Genomic DNA, 15,105 nt, shown 5'->3' on the forward strand with positions numbered 1-15,105 from the left:
GTGTCCAGGCAGCTTTTCCTTTCTGTTGGATCATCAGCGGAACACAACATATTAAGCTCATGAGCAGGACAGAGTTTTATTTCATCTCTGTTCTTCTGTGGGGCCCCTCTCTCCCCCGTGTGTGTTACGTTTTATTATCAGGGTTTCTGGTGCAGAAATGAGAGTCTAGGTTTCTGGGATTTTGTGCTTGCTGTCTGGACCCCTGCTTTTAGCGTTTGCATCTGGGGTTCTGCGGGTCTCTGTCTCTAATTTTGCAGAAATACAGACAAAGAAGTCTTAGGAGCCAAGGTTTTGCTCAGCGTGCAAGAATGAACATAACTCTTGGAAACAGATGGAGTTTAAGGTTACTGGGACTCAGTGCATGCTTCAGACAAATATGCAGACTACTCATCCTGCTGGCATATGAAACTCTTGAAAACTTTCCCTCTTATTAATATTTTCATTAAAATATCCATGTAATAGATAACGGATGACGCTTTCTATAAACTGACATGCTTGTGGAGTGGTACCTGCATAGTGCATGTAACATGTTCTTAGTGAATAGTTACATAGTTACTTTTCAGGCTAAAAAGCTATGTGACCAGCAGTGGCACAGGACAGTAAAAATAATGGAGATACTTCAGTTGACATGGCGCTCAGTTTCCTCAAGTGGGGAATAATTTGCCAGTTATGGTATGATACCACAACTAGATATTGGCATATTGGGATGTTCCGTGCTTATTATGACTTCTACAGGCTTCCTAATACTTGCAAGTCACTACACACACACACACACACACACTCACTCACTTAATTCTATACATTTCAGTTATCATGAAGATGTTGGTAGAAACAGACAGAGATGGCTTAGGTTGCCCCTTTCAAAGGCCACCCACCTCCTTGCCTCCACTTCTCCCCTGTCCCTTACTCCTGGCATCCCTTAGTCTGGCTTCTGTTCCTAATGTCTGACAATGCAGTATGTTTCATTTGTGGGACCAGATGGGGTGTCATCTTTTAGTACTGGCATTTTTTTTTATCCAGCACAGTTCCCTGAAGATTCGCTCATGCTATTGATTGTGACATTAGTTAGTTCTTTTTCTTTCCCAAGTAGCATTCTGTGGCATGCTGGGCCAGTCCGTGTAATCGTTCATTAATTAAAGAACCTCTCAGGTGTCTGTACATTTTTTTATGAATAGAGCTTCAGTGACAGTGCACAGACTTTCGTATGATGGAAGTCTTCATTTGTCTAGAATATAAAGAGAACTGGGCTGTGTTGATGCCTCAAATAATTGTTTAGCCTAAGCAAAACCTTTTACTTCTCCCAACCCCTTTGGGTCTTGTTTTCTCTAAGGATGAGTCTCTCTCAAATGCTGTTTCCTCCCAGAGGCTCATAGCACCAGTTTCTTCATTCTCTACTTTTGCGGGACTGGGCGGTGACTTAAAACTTTGTCTATCTCTGGGGAAGTCAGTTTATCATCCCCCTTTGAGTCCCCGCATCTTCATCTAAATTTCAGTCGATCCCTTCTCCGTGTGAAGGGGAGTGCTTCTCCTGTCCGCCAAGCAATCTTCTGTAACCAAGCCATGACTAACTTTTGTGCCCGTAGGACCCGGTCATGATCATGCCTACCCATATGACTCACCTTTGTGCCTAGAGGACCCAGTCATGATCGTGCCCACCTTTGCACGTGACTGACCTTTGTGCCCGTAGGACCCGGTCATGACCATGCATTTGAGCATGTATCACCCTCTTCATAGTGTTAGCTCACCTTCCTCCTCCAGCTGCTTAACACTGACTCCTCGTGGCTGCAGCCCAGACACGTGCCTGTCTAGCGTTGCTAGGCACTATTATCTGCACAGCGAAAAATGCTTAACACAGACAGCAAAAGCATAGAAGGAAGGCGACCATCGTTGCTGACTTACTCCTCAGTCTACTGCAATGAGGATAAGTAGAACAAACCAGTTGCCACTGTGGTGGCCAAGGAGCTGGGAAGGCGATGCCTGCCCTCCAGGCTTCCTGCACCCCCCTTCTCCATCTGGACCCCCAGCCTGTGAGATGGTGCCACCCACATTTAGCACCAATGTCCCAGCTACTTTTCCCTCTCACAAAACACGCTCTCCAAACCCTGCGAGCGTCAAGGTGTGCTTTAGTCATGGGTCCAGTCAAGCTGGCATCACAACTCGTCGTCGTAAGCACCCTGTCCTCTTGTTAAGTGTAACTGACTCCCTTACTTCCCTTTCCCCCTCCCCCTCCTCCTTTTTCCTTTCTTTCTTTCCTTCCTTTGCTCCTCATCCACCATTCTTGTCCTTCCGGTATGATTTTTTCCCTGTGGTTCCCTAGATTTTTCATAAATTCTCCAGTAACAAGCTCTTACCCTTCATTTCTTCTCACTCCCCCTCACCCCACCTCCTCCCCAGTAGTCCTCCCCCTCATCCCACCTCCTCCCCAGTAGTCCTCCCCCTCATCCCACCTCCTCCCCAGTAGTCCTCCCCCTCGTCCCACCTCCTCCCCAGTAGTCCTCCCCCTCGTCCCACCTCCTCCTCAGTCCTCCCCCTCACCCCACCTCCTCCTCACCCCTCCTCCTCTTAAAGGTAAAAACCTAGGATCCCAAATGTCTCGTTCTAGCCAGTCACCTTCAGAAATGTTTTCTAAAGAAACAAATCTTAGCCTTGCCCCTCGATAAAGATATCACAATATATGGGGGGACAGGTATCAAAGATAGGACTGCCTTATTATTTTGTGGGATGGCTTACTTAGCATCCTTTCAGATTTCTGATTTTTTTAAAGACGTTGGTCCTTTACTCCACCCTCAGAAATGAATCTAAGACCCTTTCTTCCCCACATGTGTCCACAGCCATGGTCCCCATCCCTGCACAGGTGACTGGCCTGCCCCGCCTCTGTTCTTTAGCCTCCTTGGGCTAGACGGGGCTCAGTCTTACCTCTGCTTGGGGTTTAGAGCCCTTGACATGGGAAGACGGGTGTTAGCCACCAACTCCTTTATGGTTTTTGGGAAAGATAAATGGAGGGGTGAGTGAACCTTTAAAATTCCTCATAATATAAGAGACACTTGCCAAAAGTCTTACTAAAAGGAATGAATGACGTTAATCTCCCTTCATTCTCCAGGTGATTTTTGAGGTGGTGACCTCCGGACACCAAGGCTACCTTGCTATCGATGAAGTGAAGGTGTTGGGACATCCGTGCAGTAAGTACACCTTGCTTTTAAATGTTGGGGCTCGTCACCGGGGCACACGTACACCACACACTGAAGGATGGGAGGAAACTCAGACAAAAGCTGTCCTGCCAGCGGGGTTTCATGACAGGCTCTACATGTGGGTTCCAGAGCCCAATGCCCCGAAGGAAGCAGCTGGTGTGCAGTTGTGGGTGCTTCGGTATCTTTGAAAGTACAAAGCAGGTGTGAGGGACATTTGTATTTCTATTTCCAATATTATCACCGAATTAAATGTGGCAGGTTGGCACATTCCATTCCCAAATCGGAGTGTGTTTCTATCCCTGTTCCCAAGATTTTTGTCACACAGTTCCAAGCAGTGTGGACCCAATAGACATAGGACTACCCAATATAAAGTCCTTTCCTTAACCATCTGTCAGCGCCAGATTTTCCTGTCCTTTCTCTTTACAAATTAGTACTTTGAGAATGTGAATCGGGGAGGAAGGGCCTTTATACAAAGCTGATATGAGACTGAGGGACAGGGGGGTAAACTGAGGCCAAAGAGGCAGAACACAGGTACCACCATGGCGGAGGTGCTGGCTATATATCTGCCTACTGGCCCATGTGAGGGGGTGTTTGTCCAGGGTCTGGAACTTCTCCATTGCTCCCGAACCTTTGTGTCCTTGGTCTTAGGTACAAAACATGGACAGGATCATCAGAATGGGTCAAATGCCCACTGCCTTCAGTCATTTAATGCAATTTGGGAAAGAAGGGATAGCATTCCCACTGTCGTGGGATCTGGGCCTGGATTTATTTATTATTTTTTTGAACTAAGAAATCAACTATGCTGAGCAGGGAAACACAGCAAATAACCTGTGTGTGTGTATATATGTATTTGTGTGTGCTTGCATATGGGCATGTATATATGTGTGTGGACATGTGAGTAAGCATGTTGTGTGTGTGTGTATGCATGTGTATGCACATGCATGTACGTGCGTGTATATGCATGTCTGTATGGGTGTGAATGCATGTGTGTATATGTGTGTATGCATGTGTGTGCATGCAAGTGTGAACTTTCTCATAAGCAACATGCACCCATAATGTCAATTTTGGCAACATTGTTAGTCTGCCCTCTACGTATTATAATAAATGCTATTCATCTGTGTATACTTTTCTGTGTTTCTGTTCCGTGATGTCTACTGGCGGTTGGTGTGCAGAACCCAGGGTCTGTGGATGCCCTGAAGGGGGAGGGACCTGGTCTCTGCATCCTCCTTGAGCCTTTGAGTTGTCTCTTGACTACTTACGATGACGAGTACAACTTAAAAGCTTTGTAGGAGCAAAATGGGGCGAGGGGGCACGGTGTGTACTCGGTCAGGACTTGGTTGTCCCTGATTGTTTCTGTCCGTAGTTGGCTGAGTCTGCCCATCTGGAGTCTGTGGATATGGAGTGCTAGTTGTAGTCTTGTTTGGGTCCCCCCTCTTCTGCTTTCATTTTTTAAGTTTAATCCATAGTGTTCAGGAATATAGCACAGCCTGTACTTATTTTTGAACATTTGGTGCCTCCTCCTCTGTTTTTGTGTATTAAAATTGTTGTTGTGGTACAGCATGTGTGTGTCTCCATGAGAAAATGTACGTGTCTGTCTGAGAAGCCGAGTTGCTGGGATGTGGGAGACAGGGTGTTAGATGTATCTGTCACTTCCAAATTGCTATGAGAAGTGTCTAAACCAGTTTGCATCACACCGATGGTGTGTGGATATCTTACTTCCCCCGTATCCTTTCCCAAGACTGATACTGTCAGAGTTTACATTTTTGGCCATCTGAGTGTCGATGGCATCCTGCTTTATTTTTAGAATGCCTGGCATGCAAAGAAATGCTAGTCGCTGCATTTCCTGGGTCTCTGCTGATGGCCCCTGTCCAATTCGTGAACGAACAGTTAGATCCCACAGTAGTAAATCTCACCCACTTGCGGGGAGAGCTCATCATTTCTTCAGTTGCCTGGAGTAGAAAAGATCACTCGACAGCCCACTGTAGCTGTCGAGGGCACCTGTGCGGTCATTATCCTATGAAGGTATCGTGACACAGTTGCCCCGTTTTATCCATGGGGGCTTTACCCTGTCTGAGTTTTTGTTTGCTTGTTTGTTTGCTTGGTTTGTTTTGTTTATTTTACTGGTCCTCTGCCACCCGTCCCCTGTGCAGGCTCACACCCACCCACCACCGTGTTCGTGACCAAAGCTGCCATTGCTCTGGTCACATGTCAAATTTGCCTCTTCTTCTGTATCAGCGAGATAGGGGAAGAGGGGTAGTTTACAGAGAGTCTTCCCACTTTTCCCCAGAAAAGGTTAGAAAGACAGAAAAGAACAAGGCTGTAGCCAGCTGAAACATCTGGGCAGACTCGGGAAACAGAACGTAATTATGTGAACTGGAGCTTGGCCAAGTGTTTGCGCCACAGCCTCCCGCTTTGCCAAGTGCCCCCAGGGACCGCTCCCGTGCGTGGCTGTGGCTTCTGAGTCAGTGTGTAGAAGGGGGACAGAAGATGACCCGAAAGTTCTGCATGTGTACTCAGTGCCCGGCACTCGGCTGGGTCCTGCTTCTCAGAGCTAGCTGCCCCGCAGGCGGGTGTTGTGGCTACAGGTGAGAGAACCTGCAGCCAGGGTTACCAAGAGCATCTTAAGCTTGCAGCCAGGGTTACCAAGAGCATCTTAAGCTTGCATCCTGGGCTTTTCCCCTTCTACACAGGGACTCTGGCCAGCACAGGAGCCCCTCAGAACCAACCTCTTGCCTTCCACTGGGTTCCAGGCTGTGTGTTTATCACAGACATAAAGATTCAGTGCTCAACCTTCTGTGACTGTTCTCCCGCGATATATGTTGTGGTGGGGTGCGTTCCTGCGGAGTCAGCTTCCCATGCCATTAGGGATGAATTTACGATTCCTCCTCTGAAAGTATGCACGCTCATACCTAATTGGCTGTGTGCGTTGCCTTAGGAGACACAGAGCGGAGGGGCCGGCTGGTGGCTGAGGGTTAGGAGGTAATGTATGTCGCAGTGGCCCTGTGAACTCTAAGCTGTCAGAGGGTTTGATTATAGCTCTTTGGTAGTTATTTCTTCCTGTAATCTCTGAGTTTATGGGGGAAATGTGCAAAATGAAAATCGCAAGGATGCAGACATTCAGTTTGATCTTAAAATGGAAAGCTTTGCAGGTGATGTTTTGTGAGAGCTCCTATCAAGACTGCTAAATAATGATTGATTGTTTTGCAGTTTCTATGCTTGTTAAATTTAGATTCTCAGGGGGGCCATGAATATTTCCCTTCTAAAGGGTGTTTTCCATGGGGATGCAGAGTGGCTGAGTATCATCAGCCTCCCTGTATAGGCTCATGTTCGGACTCATACAGGTTTATGAGCCGGCACAACAGCAGTTTCTCGGCGGTAGCTGCTCTCATATAGGGATGCAGTTGCTCATAAAATTGATACCAGTGTAGTGGCGGGGTAGAGATGCAGGATCAGCCTGAAATGTGGAGATGGCTGTGGGGAATCAGCAGCTGTCTGCTCAAGACCCCTTACCCACAAACGTGGGTAACTCTTGAATTTGGTATGCACACGCAAAACGTATCTTGGATTTGGTTCAGTAATCCCCAGTAGGAAAAACTGAGAAGGATGTTGTGGATTTCATCAATGTCTCCTTTGTTTGGACACGTTATGATCGTGTGTCTGTGAGCACTGTGTGGTGCTTCACGTTTTTTGTGTGTGGCCAGTTCCCACTGTGTGGGTCGGGCTGTCCTTGAACTCATGGTCCTCAGACCTCAGGATTCCCACTGCCGATTTCATGGGCATGCACGACCAGCCAAAACTCTTGGATATTGCTATTGCCACCTCACAGTGTTAACGTGTATTTTTTTAATGTGTTACAAACCATAGCTGTCTTAACAGTTTTATTGGGGTGATATTTACATGCCCTACAAATTCCCCATTGGAAGTGTGTGCCTGAGTGTTGGGTTGTATTGTCATCCCCACTGTACCTGAATTCATGCAATGGGTTCATAGAGTCTAAACACAGGGACGCTGAAAGCACACACTTTGCACAGGCCTACGTTTAGTATGCGTGCATAAGGTGTGCATGGAACATCAACGAACTTCATGTTCACACTTGAATCCCATATCCAAGGCGTGCACACCCCTAGTATATATGCAAATCCTAAAGAACCCAACAGTATTTGAAATTTGAAAACACTTTGGTCTCAGTGTTTCAAAGAAGAGGTAGTTAACCTCTACTATCATGGTTACTTACCCATTTCTATAACCAACCTTGGATTATCTACTAGGAAACAGTAAATCCAGATAGCTAAACTGATGGGTTTCTTAGATTTGCGGGGGGGGGTGTGTTATTGGTGTCCATTTTGAAATCGAGAGCGTGCTTGCCAAGTGTGGTAGTTGCCGGTGTTGACTGGGTAGTTCTGGGCTCTCCTGCTCCTCAGCACTTCCTTTCTTGTGAAGACTGTTATGGGAGAGGCCCAGGGTCTGGTTATTCTGGCTGTCGGGCACACTGGCAGTGCATTTCAGCCTCTGCCATCGCATTGAGATGTAAATGAAAACAAGAGGGCTTAGGGCCCTCTCGCTTTCCGCCCCTCTTCAGTTTGGTCTTTGATCTTGCCAATTACTTTTCTCTGATGTTGTTGCTAGGATTTTGACACAGGCTTTGAAGAATCAATAGTAATGAAGCATCTACAAGGAGATCTGTGTCTCAGTCAATGATGGACTCATGCCTTTGGGATCAAAGGCTGATTGGGGATCAATGAATGTTTGAGAACTTCACTCTCTGTGCCAAGCAGCGGAATGCAGCAGGCGGGAGGAGGAAGGCAGAGCTGGAGCAAGCCTGTTTGCTATGCAAGGGAGACACATGCATGGGAGACGGTTTGCAGAGCTCCCGTGGACTCCACACGGGCCTGCTGGAGCATTTTGAGAGGATATCCAGGAAATAAATGGGCCTATAAATTCAGAGAGAAGGGGAATGCTTCTTTTTGAATATGAGATGGTTTGGAATTTCCATTCTGAAGGCGCTAAGCTTGGAATTCCAATTGCAGCAGTTTGGCAAAGTTGGTATTCCATCTCAGCATGGCTTCTAAACTTAGCTGGGTGGAGGGCCTTTTTTTCTTGGGCTGTTTTACACTTTTTTTGTTGGCTAAGTGCACAGAATAAATTCCTTGAAACATCCTTTTAAAATCTGTATCCCACTGCTTTGCATGAGTATTTTATTTTTTGGTTTTTGTTTTGTTTTGTTTTGTTTTGTTTTTCTGAGACAATGTTTCTCTGTATTGCTTTGGAGCCTGTCCTGAAACTCTCTCTGTAGACCAGGCTAGAACTCACAGACATCTGCCTGCCTCTGCTTCCCGAGTGCTGGGATTAGAGGTGTGCCCCACCACCGCTGGGCTTAAATGAGTATTTTTAAAAGAAAAGATCTCTCTGGGTGGTGGTGGTGCATGCCTTTAATCCCAACACTCAGAAGGCAGAGGCAGCTGGATCTTTGTGAGTCCAAGGCCAGCCTAGTCTACAAGACAGCCAACTACACAGGAGAAATCCTGTCTCAAAAAGCAAGCAAGCAAGCAAACAAAAGGAATGGAAAGGAAAGATCTCAATTTTACAAATAAGTTCCAAAAAGGCTTATGCATAAGAATTTCCCCTGTCTTTGGAGGTGGTAAAGACTGAGGTGTTGGTGCTGGACCACAATGTACTGAAATCAGAATAATACTATGGCGTCCACCTTAAACCACTTGCAGGCTGAAGATTGTTCTAGGACCTCCAGTTCAGGACCTGGTGAGTCAGGGACCTCCTGAAACTCTGGAACATTCTGCTGCCTTCATGTTTAATGAAAACTATTCTTCCAACACCGGCAGAAACTTCTTAGAGGAAGCTGTCCTTGGAAGTAGAATGCAATTATCTTTTGACGTCATCATCCTGGTGGATGAGTTTCCATCCTGAATCTGGGACCATCGTCTTAACTCTGAGGTGTGTCTTTACCTGGCTCCCACTCAAGGTGCAGCTTCACCACACTGTCCTGATGTCACCCCATCTTCTCCGCCATCCTGTGTCTCAACCATGCCATATATACTGTTTCCAAGATTGAAGGCAGCTGGTTATTCCAGGGGAAGACATTCTTTTACCCAATCTGGACCAATATGGATCCTTCGGATCTACATCTTCCTATGTAAACAGTAGTGCACACAGTCTCTAAGAAGCCACATTAGAGTCAAAACAATTCTACATGGGAAGAGGTAGCTTCCTGTCTTTGGGTTTCAATACCATGGTAATTCTTATAAAGGGGATACATTTAGTTGGGGTGGCTAACGTTTTCAGAGGTTCGGTCCATTATCATGGTGGTGGGACATGTTGGCACGCAGGCAGGCGTGGTGCTGGAGAAGTAGCCAAGTGTCCTACACCTTGGCTTGCAGGCAACAGGAAGTGGTCTGTCTCACTGGACGTGGCTTGAGCATATATGAGACAGTCATCAGGATACTGATAAAAGTTGTACATATAGTTATATATAGTGATACATATGTATGTATATACATACTTATTTATACACATACACACAGACACACATGCATGCACACACACACACAAATGAATACATCTTCATAACTTATGCTCTGATAAGCATGCATGGTTCCGGGGTATGAAAACGGTGTATTCATAAAATCCCTGAGGATGTAAAGGTTCTATAATGACAAAAGACGGTTATGAGTGTGCCTTAGTGTAGCAGAAACTCCTGGATGAGCTCTGGGAGTCATGTCGGTAGAGCATACACAGATAGGAAGGCACTATTACCAGGTGCCGAGGCTTTCCTGTTTGGGTTCAATAGGACATACGTAAGTAAGTATGCACATAAGTGCACATGTTTGTACGTTCCTTGTTTGTTCAGACAACCTCAGCATCTAGCTCAGGCTGCTTCATGTTTGTTATTATCCTTCCTTAGCCTTTCAAGTGCTGAGAAAGCAGATTGTCACCACCATGGCCAGCCAAGTGGAATAATTTTTAACCTATGTCAACCACACCAACCTCCCTTCCCACTCTGTACCAGGCATGCAGATTGTACCAGGATGTCATTTTGTATCATCTTAACCAATGTAGGGAGGTAATAACAGTTCACTGTGAACCCGTATGAATCAGAGTTTAATTTTCTACCCAAGCCTTAGTTCAGAATGTTGCTGTGTGTTTCCTCAACAGGCTCCAGGATGTCCTCCATTCAAAACAACAAAGTTTGCAGAAATACACACACATTTCAAAAAAATTTACTTCTTGGGAAAAAATATATAATTTAAATTGAACTTTCTCTATCTTGATGTCTCTCCTAAAATATTTTCTAATGTGAAACATACTTTTTAAAACTACGTGTCATAGGGAGAAAAAAACCACTACATTCCTGTATCTTGAAACTTTTAATATATTAGTCATATGGGAAGGAGAAATGGATGAACAAAACAGCCTGGGTAAGAAATTTCAGACGGTTATTTCAGAGAAGGAGGAAGGGGAGTTACTTTTCAAATATCTCCTATAGGTGCTATCTTAGATTGACAATGGACATAATTTGAGCAGCGCACCCTTGCTCTTCCAAAATGATGCCTGAGATGCGAGGAGAGGAATTAGCCAATGGGACTTTTGTCCAAGACGCTGCAAGTAGAGCAAGCCTGAGGTGTCTGTAGTTTGTACTTCAGCAGTGCTGTAAGCAGAGGATGGGCTGCAGACCTGTGACTCATAGCTCTGCTCAGAAAGGCGTGGCTGTGATGGCATGAGCCCTCTTCTGCCTCTTGGTACCATAGGGGAGAAGGGATGCACAGGGCTTGTGCAATCTGTCCTCTGATGGACTCTTCGGTGGAAAGAGTTTAGTAGCTGAATGTAAGGAAAACCAGAGGGATTTGGCAGCCTGGGGGAGAAGGGTCTAGAGATGTGGAGGATGAGGGACTAGCGGAAGAGGCAGCGGGATGTGTATAAGGTGCATGAGTGAGAGGGACCACTGCCCGCAGCTTCAGTACACAAAGCATTCAGGTCCCTACACAGTCCAGGATAAACAAGACAGGCAGTCAGTCTTATAACATGCAAAATGCCTGCTTTTCATAGGTGATTACTTAAAAGGTGAAGCGACTCCATTTCTGCCCAGTTTTTTATTATGAGCGCAACAATGAAGTTTTGTATTCCTACAGACAGAAAAGCAGCGATGAATTCACACTGATTTTACACCTGTGTTCTGCTAATGCCATAGCTTATCTTGGAATGTGTTTATAAATAAATCCTATCAAAATCAAGACAGAAATCATTTCCGCAAAGTGTCACTAGTAATTTCATATATCCACTTCAGCGTTTCAGGACGATAGTCCCTCTTTTCTCCCTTTCCACGGTGTATTTTCTAAAACATTCTATCTTAGGATAGAATTAATCTTTTTTTTTTACTAAGGAAACACACTTTTATTCTCCTTGAAGGTCTTTCTTTCAAAGCTGTTTCACTTTATGGACTATTCTCATGTATGTATGTAATGGTTATGACTTTTAGCCATTAGTGATTCTTATTCTACAAAGGTTGCTAAATAATAGACATGAATAATAAGAACTCATTATTACATACTATTTACTATTATAATTTGTATACAATTTGCATTTTATATAATACATAAATTAAATAGTAAAAAAAATGAAGAGAACTGTGTTAGTGTATGTCAGCATTCCATAACCAATGGATTTTATGAATACACCATTTTCATACCATGGAACTATGCATGCTTATCAAAGCATAAGTTATGAAGATGTATTCATTTGTGTGCGTGCATGCATGTGTGTGTGTGTGTCTGTGTCTGTGTGTGTGTGAGTGTGTATGCGTATAAATATGTACGTATATGTATATATACATATGTATCACTATATATAACTATAATACAACTTTTATCAACATACACATATAAAACTATAGAGAGTTATACGTGTGCTTTCCTAACATTTAAAGTCAGCCATTGCTTTCCATTGACCACAGTCTTTGCAATGCCCAGGCTTTTCCTTTGGTAATTGGGAAGGTCTCCTTTTCAAAAAACAAACAAACAAACCTGTTCTCCTTGTAGTAGCTGTTCCTGGGTGTGTTTGTCATTCTTTGAAGATGCCTGAACATCATCTTGGTGTGACTCCAGATAACTAAATCTCTAGGCCAGAGGTGACCAGTGAGGGAACAGGACAGTGGCTACTGCCTTCCCTGCCTGCTTGCCTCTGAGTAGTACAGGTAACCTCAGGAGTCCTCCCAGGAGCAGCCGGACCTCTCTAGAAGTAGACGGCGGACCCAAGTGTTTCCATATTTTCTTGTAGTCCAGAGTCCCACTCAAGGCGAATTTCTAGGTATTCTAGTACAGCCCTTTAGAGGTTTCCTGCTTCCAAGACCCAATGAGGATAATGATGATGATGACAATGGTGATGATGATGAATATCATTTTTATTGGATGAAATTGCAGATCTCTCTAGTCAAGTATTTGCTGTATTCTCAGTTGTTGACTTTATGGTGGCAGAGGATACCTACTAAGAGATCCATCTGCGAAAGTTCTGTGTTCTACTGGGTAACACTTCACCGTCACAGGAGATCCCTTGAAGACTGAAGAGAAGGAGATCTGCCTCATGACTCGGAAAAGAGAATTTCAGAAGCAGTTTCAGAAGGGAGGAGAAAGGATAACCATGAAAGAGAGTGGAAACTGCCCTCCTTGGTGCTGGGAAATGAATCCAGGGGAGGAGGGGAAGGGTGGAAGGCTGGGAGACAGGTTGCCACCTGAGAAGCACATTCCTTAGAGGAGAAGGTCGGAAGATGTCTCCCCTGATTGACAAGGGTTGGGGTGTCTTGCCACTCTTGGGATGTTGACTGGAAGTAGACTTAGCAGCCCTTCCAGAGGAGTCTGGACTCTATGCCGTTTTACACACGATTGTCTAGGAAGTCACAGGAAGGCTGATTTGCTGGGAAGAGATGCAAAAGAATCGTGGGATGGAGCTCAGAACTGACCTTTGTCCAAATCCACTGGGGACAGAGGAGCTGTGATGTCATCGTTTCCTCCTTTATGGGTTGATGCCCACATGGGTGGTGAACTTCAAACTGTTTTATAGGTGAAAAGAGTATTTGGGGATATTTCCACCCTAGTTAGTGAGGGCTGCCCTGAAATGGATTTGCATGCAGGATATCGATTACCCAAAGCACATAAAAGCAGGCATGTGTGGGAATATTTCAAAGATTCTAGAAAGGCTGTGTATATGCATAATCTTGGCGGTGAGGTGGGAGTCTAAATGTGAAGTGCATTCACATTTTCTGTGCCACTCATATGTATAAACTGAAGGTAATTTCATGCATTATATTTAGGTTTTAGTGTGTATGTGCTAGGCTCATAGCCTGTCCATGAGTTGTACAATCTTCTAACTGTTCCATAATGTTGGTTCTTAAAAATATTTTAGATTTTTCAGAGTAGAATGCTAACCTAATTCTCTCTCTCCCTCCCCCTCTCTTGTATGTGTGTGTGTGAGAGACAAAGAGAGAAAGTGTGTGTGTGAGAGAGAGACAGAGAGAGAGAGAGTCTGGGAGTGTGTTTTAACGTATGTCTGACTTTGGGTGTGTGTGTGTATGTGTGTGTACCTGTGTGTTTGATGACAAGCACAGCAGCAATAAATTTCTTTGATAAGAAAACAGATCCTCATTTTCAACGTAGTCCTTTTTGTTTTAGTCAGACTTCACATCTTCCTATTTTTATTAATATTGGAGTCTCTGGTATAAACAAGCCTAAAATAACTGGCATAATTTTTGTGTAGTAAAAAACAGTGGAGTCGAGAGTGAGGTGTGAAGGTGGGAGGAGAGGAATTCCCCTACAGAAGTTGAAATTTCAAGCAAAGGGCTCTCACGGTTTCGCGCCTAGAGTTTCATTAACGCGAGGTTACGCACCTAGAGTTTTATTAATGCAAATAGCATCCGTCTAATGTAATGATGCCATCACCAGTCTGCTGTGTGGTAGACAGTAGCACCAAGCTCTGCCTGCTTTTGTTACCATGGTCACCGAAGGTCCGAAGACAATCTGAGAGAGCTGTGGGGCTTTATGCAAGGAACAGTACCCCTGGGATTCCAGGCGGAGGCTCCACCCTGGATGGCATGGGGACCGCTGGGACAGAGAAGATGGGAAGGCTAGAAGGGGTCGTGTGGTGTAGAGAGCCAGTCTGAGCCTTGGAGATGGAAATCTGTGCTGGTCAGGGGCCCACAAGTCTCCCCATCCCCAGAGCAGAGAAAATACCCACCTCATAAAACCTGTGTGAGTGTTCCCTGGAAAGTCCCTGTTACATAAAACTCAAAGGCTAACCCTTTCAATAAAAAAAAAAAAATGGTGAGGCTTCCAGTGCCTCCAGAACAAGGCAGAAGGTAGACATATGGCTTAGGGAAATTTTTCAGAGGCCTTCAAAGACCAAACAATTACGTTATTCTTGAGTAAGGAGTAGTTGGATTGAGTCAGTGAAGCAGTTCTCAGAATCGTAAATTAATAAATTAATACTAAGTAACAGTGGTCCATCGCCGGCCACACTGCTCCATGACTAGCCATTTAGAACAATTCGCACACTAAGCATCGTGAACACAGTGAATTATTGCTGGCCTCCAAATAATAATGAGGTTGTCCCGTGCTCCTACTATTAAAATTCATTGTTCTTTGTTTGCAATGCACTTCCAGTTCTAATTATGCTCTGCTTGGGCTCATCCGATGCTGGTTTACAGGCCTCAGACGAGAGCACCATTCTCCAAAACTGTGCACAGCCTGAAGACCCACGGAGCAGTGAAGGGATACTTGAAGGCATAAAGATTCGATTCTGGTTATTATCTGGTCCTGAATTCCCACTGCCTTTCTGCTCTCCCCTGTTTCCCTGTCTGCGACTTTGTCGTAGCAATAGGAGAATTTCCCCTAATGAAATTTGTGTGGCAACCAAGTCC

At 45.0% G+C, this 15,105-nt stretch overlaps 1 protein-coding gene across 12 annotated transcripts in view; it reads left to right on the plus strand.

Annotated features, from left to right (window-relative positions):
• The window catches only part of Ptprm (protein tyrosine phosphatase receptor type M), a 649,476-nt gene that overhangs the window by 268,494 nt on the left and 365,877 nt on the right, over positions 1–15,105 (plus strand). For all 12 annotated transcript variants that reach the window (XM_040752893.1, XM_040752897.1, XM_040752894.1 and 9 more), the window contains one exon: positions 3,101–3,179. In XM_040752893.1, coding sequence (XP_040608827.1) covers positions 3,101–3,179 — 79 coding nt within the window. The remainder of the gene's footprint in view (positions 1–3,100; positions 3,180–15,105) is intronic.

Source organism: Mesocricetus auratus, unplaced genomic scaffold (genome assembly GCF_017639785.1).
Source record: "Mesocricetus auratus isolate SY011 unplaced genomic scaffold, BCM_Maur_2.0 Super-Scaffold_100010, whole genome shotgun sequence".
Classification (NCBI taxonomy): Eukaryota; Metazoa; Chordata; class Mammalia; order Rodentia; family Cricetidae; genus Mesocricetus; species Mesocricetus auratus.